The sequence below is a fragment of the Chaetodon trifascialis genome, chromosome 4 (assembly GCF_039877785.1).
Source record: "Chaetodon trifascialis isolate fChaTrf1 chromosome 4, fChaTrf1.hap1, whole genome shotgun sequence".
Taxonomy (NCBI): domain Eukaryota; kingdom Metazoa; phylum Chordata; class Actinopteri; order Chaetodontiformes; family Chaetodontidae; genus Chaetodon; species Chaetodon trifascialis.
The window spans coordinates 14,815,793-14,827,993 of record NC_092059.1 but is presented as its reverse complement, the minus strand read 5'-3'; the positions used below and the strand labels follow the sequence as shown (position 1 = coordinate 14,827,993).

At 39.2% G+C, this 12,201-nt stretch overlaps 1 protein-coding gene across 4 annotated transcripts in view; it reads left to right on the top strand.

The window, feature by feature from the left end:
* Positions 1-2,002: 2,002 nt before the first annotated feature.
* Positions 2,003-12,201, top strand: part of acap2b (ArfGAP with coiled-coil, ankyrin repeat and PH domains 2b) — a 48,160-nt gene continuing 37,961 nt past the window's right edge. For all 4 annotated transcript variants that reach the window (XR_011602107.1, XM_070960389.1, XM_070960390.1 and 1 more), the window contains exon 1: positions 2,003-2,429. Coding sequence is in view for 3 of the 4 variants with exons in the window: in XM_070960389.1 (XP_070816490.1) it covers positions 2,377-2,429 (53 nt within the window). In the remaining variant the exon portion in view is untranslated. The remainder of the gene's footprint in view (positions 2,430-12,201) is intronic.

Genomic DNA, 12,201 nt, shown 5'->3' with positions numbered 1-12,201 from the left:
ATTTTGTTTTTCTCCTCTCATTTTCTCTATCATTACTATCAAACTATCACTATCAAAGCATGAGAATTAAATTAGACATTTGAGATTTTCAGGGGTTGGATAATCCATCTGAACACACTTCAGGCCTGTCTTGTTGCACTCTTCATTTGTTGGACGTTACTATAAAAGTAACCTCATATTAGTCACTGTCATAGCAGATTAATTAAATGGTCGACCAGCTAACACGCCATTTATAGCAGCAGATAATCTTCCATGTGGTGGTTTTTTCTACTGTATGTTAAAGATGTTTAAAGTCTCTGATTTTTGTATTACATGGGAATGAATGGAGAGGGCTGCCCTGACAGAATAAAAAAACCTATGAATATTTTGTGGTCTTAAATAGAAATAATAATAATTTCTCTGTCATTTCTGTCATACTCAGTGTCATAAACTGGGAGGCTGCAGCATTGCACTTAATATGTATAATTTACGTGGATACTCTGCTTTTCTGGTGTTTTATCTTCAAATCTGATTTAGTTTAGAGGAGCTTTGAGGTGATTTTAGTTAGAAATAGCAGCGTCTCTTCTTCGCCACCAGAATGCGCTGTTACACAACACATCTTTCACTCCCGTTGGATTTCTAGTAATTATAATAGGATAACGCAGGGAGTCCGTGGTCGTGCAAGGATTATCCTGCATGTTTGGTCTAGAGAGGACTTACATGAGAATGAACGCACATTCTGGTGTTTCATTCAAACGCAAAACAGTGTATCAACGCAAATGATCGATGGTAGATTTGTTTCAACGTTGGATAAAACGTCAAATATCCCGACAAACATTAACATCAACATTTTCGGGGTTTTTTTTTTTTTTTTTTTAAACGTTGTTGTAGTTGTCGGATTTGTACGTGAGAAATGTTTGAAGAAATCTTCAGCATTCAGAGACGGACGAGTATGAAATGAGCAGGGCGTCGCAACTGTCTCTCCAGGCAACGTCAACGGTAATTCCTATGGATCAGGAAGCGCCTGTCAACTGCCGCAAAGATCGTGTAGGCGAAGACAGACGGTCCGCTCTTACTTAGTATTCGTCGCAGGGTTACTCTCTTCGAGGAGAGTGGACATTTCTCACGTGGTTGTAAGAATCTACCACACAAGCTCACATAAGACAATTAATATAAGTGACAGTAGAACATAAGTCCTTGATAACATCCAGCCATCATCATAGAACCCAATCATTAACTTTTACCCGCCAATTTTTGTATGGAAGAGTGATCATCAGATGACTCATCCTGAGCATGTAGCAGTTAGTGTGCTGTGTCAAAGCCTCCTCCATGCTGCCATAATAAATACCGACACCCTCATTTCTGTATTATTTTCCTGGCCTTAAAGAGGTTAAAAAAATAAACATAGCAGTGAGTGTGAAAATGTAGGACTAAGCTTAGAAAATCTCCAACATGTATGTGGTATGGTGAGGTTTTAATTATAGAATATTATATATACTTATCTCAGCTAAAATTCAGAGTTCGATATCTTACTAGCAAGACATCTGGTATTATTATCATTATCTAATTACAATTAGATGTCCAAATATCCTCATTCTCATCGGATTACAGATATTCCTCAATTTTGCAAATTCAATTTGAAAAATAATAGACCCACATTATAGGGCTCATCCAATAAATTCGGGGGATGTTGCTCTCTTTAGAAGGGCTAAATTTCCTCATAATCCACATTATAAAATTCAAAGGTGCAGGCTGGTCCTATCTCTTCTCTCTAAAGTGCTATTAGAATGTACAGTCTTGCCTACACAGTGTGCTACTGACTGCCATTTATTATGATTATTGTTGTTATTATTACGTATTGATAGTGACAACCACTTTTCCTTTTGAGACTGTTTTAAGAAAAGAAAAGAAAACAAAAAAACAAAACAAAACAATAAACTGGCCAGAGCTCAGACCATTTCCAAACTGGATCGCAGAAACGGGGGACGTGCATGCTGGACAGTGATCCATCTGTCCTCATTATAGACGATCTCTGTGTGAGGCTGTAGTATGTGCGTTGAAGAAAAGCTCCTCTCCCACTGGCTGCTATGACCTAGCTACCGGACGACACTTTCTGTTATCAGGACTGACCGCTGCGTCTCAAATAGTTTCGTAGCGTTTTTGGCAATCACACATTCAACATACAGTCGTGTATGGTTGTATTCCCGTGACTTTTTAATCATAGCTGCTGGCCCCTGAGGCTAGCTGGCTAGCAGAGCGGTGACACAGTGGAGCCAGCTGGTCGGAGAGAGGTACAGTAACGTTAGCAAACAAGCTAATTAGCCCGAAAGACTCAGCCTGGATTACTGTGTTTAATCAAAGAGAGCGCAAGTCTGCGGTTTTAGTCACTGCGGAAAAATGAAGATAACTGTGGACTTCGAGGAATGTTTGAAGGACTCCCCACGGTTCAGGTGAGTGGTGACAACCAGGCTTTTGTCCCGGTTAGGGGTTATTTATTTATCACAAGGGGGAAGTATCCACCTAGCTGCATGCTAACCAACCTACGTTAATCATCAGTAACTAGCTAGCTGTTTGCTGCCGGCTACTTTCTATTTCTGTCTCTGAAGAAAGCTGGGGCCAGCCGGGGAGGCTGCCCGATGGGGTAGGAAACCAAACGTAAACTCACTGACCAGTGTGGTACGCTCCTATGAGCAGCAGCAAACTGTTTCCTTGCCTCTTTCCTAAAAATGAATTATGTAAAGATGGCTGTCTATATTAAAAATGAATGCAGGAAGTCACAGTTTGTGCCAGTAGCCTTAATTCGATTTTGTTAAAAATTTCAAGCATACAGTACGAGACAGTATAACACTGAGTGGCTGTGTACCACACCAGCGTTATTTTGTCTGTGTGCAGTTCATCACACTGCACCATACTTTATTATTTAACTGCAGTTAAATACTCTTGTCAGCTTATATTTGCAAGACAGGACACAAGGGCTGCAGCTAACTGTGTCTTTCATCATGGATTAATCTGCCAGTCAGTTAATTATTTGGGTCATGATATATAAGAAAATAGTTAAACAGAAAAATGCCCATCACAGTTTTCCAAATTCAAGTCCAACACCCCCAAATTAAGTCCATCCATCAACTCTCTGATTCAGCTGTACAGGCCAGGCCTCATACTTTCCTCCTCTCATTAGCTGACACGACCTAAAACTATCCATTTGTATTAGTAAACCTCTGAATCGAGCTCCTCTGCAGTTTTGTCAGGTGGTGGGAGTTCATGCAACGTGTTCGGCATCGTCACTTCTGACGTGAAGTGAAAACTGCCCCATTACTAAATGTTGTGCTCCTAGCCTGCTTTGCATTTTCCAGAGTTTTGAGAAAGCGGCACCCTGCTTCCTCCCTCAGCCTCTGCTCCCTTTGCTGCTGCTGCAACATCCTCTCTCACAAAAACGAGGAACAGATGTTAGAAAGTTGCTTGCAGAAGAATGGAAGTTTTTTTTGTTGTTTTTCTTTTCTTTTCTTTCTTTTTCTTTTTTTTTTTTTTTTTAAATCTGAGCGTTTCCTGTAAGGTCACACTCAGAGGTCTCAATAAAGGGAAACTTTCCAGTCAGCTGTGTTACTTGAAGTTGGCTGCTCTAACACTCTAGTGTCATACCTCCCTGTGTATTAAGGCTGCTTGGGTCACTGTTATACTTTTATAAATTTAATATGCTGAGCCATGCAATCTGAATGGTCCAGCATTTACCAGTATTTCTTTCTAGCCTGGCAGTTTGTTTGGATGCCAGTTCCAGTCAGTGATGTACATTTTATCAAACTAAGCTCGGAATAGCAGAACTGCAGATGGAGGCTGTGGTGAACATGCATTGTTTGTCTGAAGCTGAAACCTTCAACCAGTGATTTTTGTTTTATAAATTGTTTCCCATAAACTTCAAATGATACTTGTTCCCTATTGAAAGCCAACCTTTGTGTACAAGGCTTGATCCCTGATTGTTAATAAATAAACAGTAAGTCAGCAATGGCTAGCCTTAAAATTTGCATTGAATTGAAGAAACTGCACAACCTCTGACTTTATATAGATTGAATGGCTAAATCAGCTAATTTATGTCTGTGACCACAAGGAAGGCTGCAAACAATCTGAAAAAGTCAGGGCAAAGAGGTTGCACCTTAATCATTGTACTTGGTTCATGGAGCTTGGTGATCTCGCTTTACTCCATTGTAGTTCCACCTCCACCTCCACCTCCATGATCAGCCTAAGCAGGTGCTCTATTTGGCCTGCATAAATGAAAACATGAGCAGGTGTGCAGTGCAGTTACAAACATACAGCTACACATATGAAAGGTATAGGTCAGATTATTGTAAACAGCTTGGAGCTGAAACAGTCACTTACTTAAGTCGCATGATAGAGAATTTATTTGCAAATATTCTGATAATCAATTGCTTAAGTTTTTTAAGCAAATATGCTGAAAGGTAGCCAGTTCCATCTTTTCATTTGGGGGGATTTTCAGATTTACTTTGCCTCTTGTTATAGTAAACTGAATATCTTTGGGTCATGAGCTGTTGGTCTGACAAAGTGAGCAATTTAAACTTGTCAGGGTTTTAGCTATTTTTGGATATTTATAGATCTAATGATTATTTGAGAAAAGAATTGACAGATCAATTGATAATGTAAATATTCCATTTTTGGAGCTTTTGTGAAAGCAAGAGCATGATATTAGCACCTAGCACTGAGTAGTTGTTCATAAAGCTGCCCGCTGTATCACATGCTGTAAAACAAAATGTCTTATTCCGTAAAAGCAGTCATGATGCTCGTCTCTGTGTTGTTTTTGTCCGTCTTTTGCTCTGTTTCTGTAGATTTGATGACTTTTGCACCACATGAATATCAAAATGATGTGCAATCTTCAGTGTGTTTTATCTTGTTAGTCTGTTAGGAAGCCATTTCCCATGATCCTCTGCAACCAAGAGTCCAGCTAAGCGTATAGCCTTAACCTCTGTATCTATATTTTTATTGCCTCTTGTCCTTTAGGGGAGTCATCTCATGATGTTTCCTAATTACACGTTTGGGTTGGGCGATTGTTTATATTTTCATATTGTCCAATCATGGTTACTCGAGATTGAATTTGGGGGAGTTAACATAACAGCCTGCCAGTGAAATGTCAGCATGGATGACTTGGCTTTGAAAAATGTAGTGTTGTTTATTTGGAGATGTTACGAGTTATTCCCAGATGCCTAAGGATATAACAACCTATCTGAAAGCTGTTATATTGCATTTATAAAGAAGTTTGAACATTTTAATAGCAATATCTCTTTTTGAACAATGGCTCCCTTTTAAAGTATCATAGCATCATTTTACATTTAACTTTATTATTTTACATTGTGTCCAATATCACAATCCAAATCATATATGTGTGAACATATGTAACGTGAACTTCGCTCGTGGAGCACAGAGCAAAATTTTGGTGTGCAGGCATATGGAAAACAGAGGTGTGGGGTGTCAGATCCATGGAAAAGAGGCGGCAAACTGGTTTGTAATTAAAGATTTAAAATTCACTCGTCACTTGTGCTGATTAACCGGGCTCAGCGGGCGGTCATGCTGCTTCACCAGAAACATCTCTAAATGCACAGTGGGACGCAGATTCTAGATATTATTTGTTCTGATTGTAAGTTTGTGAAAACAGTCATAATATCGGAGTAGGAAAAACCAATCGCCGAACATCTCTTCAACGATTTATGACCATTTGCCAATTGGCACAAGCCCACTGTGTGTTTACTGTTGATCCCGATGGGTTAGGACTGAGCAGAGATTTTCACAGTACTGTTTTCCACTTTGACCACCATTGTTGTACTCTTATTTTTCCATCCCTCTCTGGTCATGTTTGGGAAGAGAAGAGGACAGAGCGGGAGAGAAAAGGAGAATGGATGAAAACATGGAATATACAGCAGTGTGGAGCAGCTCTTGCTCGCTCAACATCTGTTTCCATTTTGGTGTTTGCTTTCAACTTTGTGCCAGAGAATATGGAGCCCCCAAATGTGGAGAGGGTTGTTTTCAAGTGGTAATTTGGCACACCCCACATTTTTTTTTTTTTTTTTTTTTTTTTTTTTTGCTCTCATCCTCGTTTTAGTTGGGAAGCTGTCTTTGGTCATAAACCATGCTTTCAGCCCGGAGGAGAAATCCACTAGTGCAAAAATTATGTATTTTTGGCAGTAAACCCTACTAGCCTAGTTTTCCACTTGAGAATAGACATTAGACTCAGCCTTTCCTGGCTCCTCTTCAAGTATGAGAGTTGAAAATTCCCTTCAGAGGACTGAGGCTTTTTTCCCCCCACATGTATAGGAGTAAATGTTTTACATATCTAATATACCTTTCTGTCCTGCAACGTCCCAAAGAAGGCAAGAACTTGCTATGTATTTTTCATATTAATTTAGCAGGATGTTGTTTGTATTGGTAGTTCAAGAACAGTAATGATGACTCTTGGTTTAGCCTGATTTCCATCCAATGGAAGAGAACTTTTAACATCTGTGGAGCTGAATTGTTACAATATCTGATTCTAAATGGGCCACACAAGGAAGCATAACACCAAGAGATTAAAAATTAAAACGGCACGAAAGTGGGATGGAAATGTCTTTACACCTAGTAGACACGAACTGCCCAGAAGTGAGCTAATTTCTCTAATTAGCAACAACTTTTCTCCCTGTCCTCACTCGCTTCTTCATCATGATAACACGATTGCTTGCTCCTGATTAGTTTTGCTGATTCTGAGCTTGGCCAAGTGCCATGATGTGAAGTCATCGGTCGAACGTCTCCGGTTTCAGTTTCCCTTGAGTCATTGACAGCAGCTGTACAGGCAGCAGATCGCTGGCAGTCCTCTCTAATACAGAGGCCAGAGTCCGATGAGTGCTTTACTGCAATAAACCCTGGTTAGTTTCCCATGGGAGTCCAGCTGCAGCCTTGTTAGCATGCTGGGCTTGTTGTTGTTAGATTTAATTAAGATGAGGTTCATTTCCTCTGAATGGTTATTATTAATCAAGGCAATTAACTGGTAATGAAATGGAAGGCTGACTATGCTCCTGCACACAGTTGTGATTCAGTAAGAAGTGGTAGCGTAATGAATACAATAAAGGCAAGATGATATACTGTACGTAAACTTCCAAGTGCACCATTATTTTAAGAGAACAATGGCAGCTCCAAGAATATGTCAGTTATTGTGCTTGAAGTTAGTAGTTGAAATAGGTAGTTGATTAATTGATTAGTCAACTAATGTAACTGTTTTGAAAATCAATTAATCATATAAATAATTTGAATTTTATAGAAAGTAATTTTTCAAGTTAAAACACCAAAAATTCTCTGATTCAGCTTCTCAAATACGAAGATTTTCTGTGTTTTCTAAACTGAGTATCTCTAAGTTTGAAACAACACTTTTGTGGACTTTCCCTTTGACTCTCTTGAAAATGAAAATAAAAACATGTTCGCCAACTTCTGACAATTACAGAAAAAGCAATAATCCAAGTAACTGAGAAGATATTCAGCAGATAAAGTCTGAATGAGAATAGTGGTAAGTTGCACCACTTGTTAATAGGTCAAAGTAAGTCACTCCTGTTTAACATTTGCAATATTTACATTTTCCTTTCCTGCAGAGTAAAGGTGTTAACACATTGACATGTTAGTCGTTCACTCCTGTATCTTTTCACTCTGAATTTCCTTCCTTGAGCTTGTTTGTAACACAGGAGGGCTGAGGACGTTAAGTAAATACGAAATTGTTAATTGAAAATATTCATTCATGACAACAACCAGCAGAATTTCCCCAGAGCCTGTGTAACTGTTTATCTTTAAGTAATGACCTCATCTTGTTGATGTTGTGGAAGCTTGTGCGTCTAATGGTGGGTTTTACCACAGTGGGACCCCCCCTCCATATCACCTCTCCTCCGCTCTCTAACAATTGCAGGATCTACGTCACGACAATGAAGCTCACCCCATTCTTCACATTTCCATCCAGAGCAACAGATTCAAAGTGTTGAGTTGTTTACCACCACCACCACCACTGTCATTTCAGCTCAGTGGAATAAACTGAGTAAACACCGTGTGTAATCGACTTTCTATACATTTAAACATTACCGACTGCATGAGCGCCAGAGGGAAGAACAGATGACAAAACGCTATCGGACGCTCTGCGAATTATAATTAGAAAACATCAAAGTGAAGTTGTAACGCAGAGCTATTCAACTGTCAGACATATCTAAATTGGATTAGTTCTACTCATTTTGAAGTAAGCCTGCCTTGGGCTGACTGTGGAGTTTGCAGCTGTAGTATGTAGGAAAGTATAAATACGGGATTGGACTCTGTTGGAAGATATTCAACATTAACTGACTCAGTTTGGGCCTGGGGAAAGATGTATTTTGACATGAGGGCTGCAGCTAATGATTATTTTCATTATCAGTTAATCTGCCCATTAACTAATGAATATTTTTATCATTTATAATTTGACAGAAATGTATCAAGAATTATGCCCATAAGAATTTCCTAAAGCCCCTCTTCATATTCCTTTTCTGTCTGTCTATAAACATTCAGTTTACTGTAACATAAGGGAACAAAAACAGCAAATCCTCATAAGTGGGAAGCTGGAAATAAGTTATGTTTGGCATTTTTGCTTGAAAAAAAAAAAATGCAGAATACACTAACTGTTTCAGCTCTATATGATGGTCATAATAGATAGCTGTTCAGATATTGTACCCTGGAAACATTTCCAGTCAAAGCTGGAGGTCCCCAAAATGCAGAACATCTACACTGAAAAACACCTTCCAATAAGGAGGAAAGTGAAAATATGCGAGGAGCAGATGGTCTTTGAGTGTCATCTTATGTCTTTGAAGTGCCGAGGTCTGTGCCACTGAAGACTCTATTGTGTTGGCAGCATGGACGCCAAACCTGTTCAACTACCTCACTCCTGCATGGAGAGTGCACACAGCTCGCTGGCCTGCTGCCAGCAGCTGCACAGAGCCAGAGAGGCGGCGCTCTTTGTTTCGGATCATGGTCACTGAATCACTGCAAAAGAATTAGGTGTCTCCGTTTTTGTAGATGTTACTACACCACGGAGTCAGAGCTCTGACTAACAGGTGGAGGCCAAGTAGCACAGAGAGGATTTTAGGCTTTGTCTGCTTCTGTTGTTTGTTTTTGCTGGTTGTTGGCAGTGTAAGAATTCTACTCACCCGCTGCAAAAATAACACCATTTTTATGTAGATGTTTACTCAAAGTAGCTACAATAACTCAAGTGCACAGATTTTAGTGGATTCCTGCGCAACCCAGTAAGCGTTGGTGCCATCTCTACCCCTCACGATTTAAGGTAGTATTGTGTGCTGTAGTACTTATAGGTCACACAGTGCATATAAAAGTATTATGTATACAATTATTTTAGTTTGTTTTTGAGTGCCTAAAGAAATAGTGTTTTGCTTTTTGGGTAGTAGATCATAATTTAAGTAATTTATCAAGCAAATGTATCTGAAAATTTGCTGGTTTTAGCTTCTCAACGTGAACAGGCTTTTCTCTTTTTTTATATGAAATTATGAATGGACTATTTTGGGGTCTGGACTGATTGAAGAAAACAAGCTATTTAAAGACATCTCCTTGGACTCTGGGAAATTGTGATGAACATTTTCAGTCTTTCAACAATCAACAAAACTGGAAGAATCAAAAACGTCTCCCTTTGAGGAAACTTGAATTCAAACGATTCTGGGAACTGGTTTAATGAGATTGTAACAGTGTTAGAATATCAAATCATTCATTAATATAATCCAAGCTTCTCTTCTAGACGTACAGTATTGTGGACCTCTGTCTGCCATGTACTTTGGATCAGAGTCCCTTTGCGTGATCTTGGTTGACTTAAAGCGAAATAGGACCCAAACATTCCCTCAGTGATGCTGAATTGGCCTCTTTCTCACTGATGTGGTTTACAAGGCAGGCTTTTTTTTCTTCCTCTTCTCGGGCTGTAGTCTACTTCGTACCACACGTCTCTCTTTATTTAGCCCCAGCTTCACCCTCACACCCAAACAGCACTTAAACCAGGATGTCTTAGTTCCCTAATTGATATTGTTCCATTTGGTGAAAAAAGCTAGTAATCACACGTTACTGTTTCATTTTACTTTTCGTCTGGAATGTACTCCTTCCACCCCAGCTTTGTCACAGAGGGAGAGTCCTCTCTTGCTGCACAGGTCAACAAATGTGGTGGATATGATTTCTCTGTGGTGCTGAATGAGTAAAACCAGACACTATGTAGTCACAGCAAATATACTTCAGGCTGCCCGCATGAACTCTGAAGCATTTACTTCTTCTTCTTTGATGCAGTTTTCTTTGACAGTTATTAGGAGTTACAACAGAATCAACTGCAACATATATGTTCTAATGACACATAAAAGAGGTTAGAGCTAAAACAAAATAGTCTATTAAGTGGACAGAAAATTAATCAGCTGTTGTTCTGATAATAATCGCAAATGTTGCAAAATGACATGAAGTTGAAAACTGAAAGTTGGCAAAACAAACATTTTGAAGACATCATGTTGGGTTCTGGGAAAATGTGATCATGGCCTTTTTATAGACCAAACAATTTATTGATGAATCAACAAAATAATAGGCAGTTTAGAAATGAAAACAATCTTTAGAGAGAGAGCAAATAAAACATATTTCAAAATCCATGGCTACATCTACAAAAACTAGAATATTTGTATCTAATTAGCTTTGCATTTCTCCAAAATTTCTGGTTCCTAAAACTCTATCCTAAACTTATCCTATGAAGTGCTGGTTAGTCTACAGTTGAGCAGCCTAAATAAATGGAATGGAATACAAAAACAGACAATACAGAAGTCCAAACTCTCAGATTTGTATGTCTGGGAACATCTTAATGCTACCACAATTCAAGCCTCCATCCCTTGTGTCAAAACAATGTGCACTAATGATGCTGCTGCAGCTTTGAATGAAAGGTGTCCCCATATGGCATGTTATGACTTTTTTCAAGTCTTTTTACTTCAATGAGATGAGACTGTCCACTGATTACATCTTCACCACATAAAGGCCTCGTTACTTGTCTGCTGTGTTTGCTTTGGCGACAGCAGCTTCTTCCGCTTAGTTGGCAAAAGCCAGATATCCGCTGTTTGGCCAGAATCCCTTCGCACAGACAGCAAAGTACCTGCATCATCCAGGCTGTCTGCTTATCACCTAGACTACTTTATCATCCTGCGTGTGCTGTCGAGAGATGCAAGCTTATTGGTGCCAGAATGCAGTGTTGACTCAACACTGTGTCGCTATATTGAGAATATTATATATATTGAGTATGTATGTATGTATGTATGTATGTATGTATGTATGTATGTATGTATGTATCTATCTATCTATCTATCTATCTATCTATCTATCTATCTATCTATCTATCTATCTATCTATCTATCTATCTATCTATCTATCTATCTATCTATCTATCTATCTATCTTGTGCATAGGTGATTTTCACTGGGTTTATGTGATGTGATATGCAATGTAGTGTTATATGAGTGCCATGTTTTCTAGCATCTGTAGCACTACATATTTTCCAGTGAAAAAGAAGCATGTGTGTGCGTGTGCGGTGTGTTAGAATTAAAAGGCTGTGTCTCTCGCTCTCTCATACTTTATTCTTGTGCTCATTATCCAGACTGAGGCTGGACATGCTCCAAGGTCAGAGCTGTGAGGCAATGGCCCACATTTTCATTTTGTCAGGGCCCCTCCTTTTCTTATCCTCTGTCAGCACTTTCACAAGTTCACCCTGCAGGCTCAACTTACGAGATTGGAAGGAAATAGTCGTGTTCTCGTGGTTGCATAGAACGCCAGATAGTGACTGACTGACAAAGGACTGAGTTAGATTTCCAAGAAAATTTTTTGTAGACCATTCTTTTTCCAGGGAAGAAACACATAAATTGATAAGTGAAGAAGAATTGAGAGCTTTTGTGTGATTGATTAGTAAAGGTATTACTGTGGTGGCTTTTGTGAGGGGATAATATCAGTGTAGGGACCCTGTCCCCATATGTTTTTTCCTCAAGACTGCACCCAAATCTTTCAGGGAAGACTAACCTGGGACATGCTGCTCTGTGAATGGTTTGGCTCTTTGCTCTGGTTGTTGGTAATATTGGTAAACCAAGGAGTGGAGCTGGTACTCACCATTGTTGTACTCACTGCAATTGTACCAGCAAAATACCCGGTGTATAAATATAGAAAAATATAAGAATAG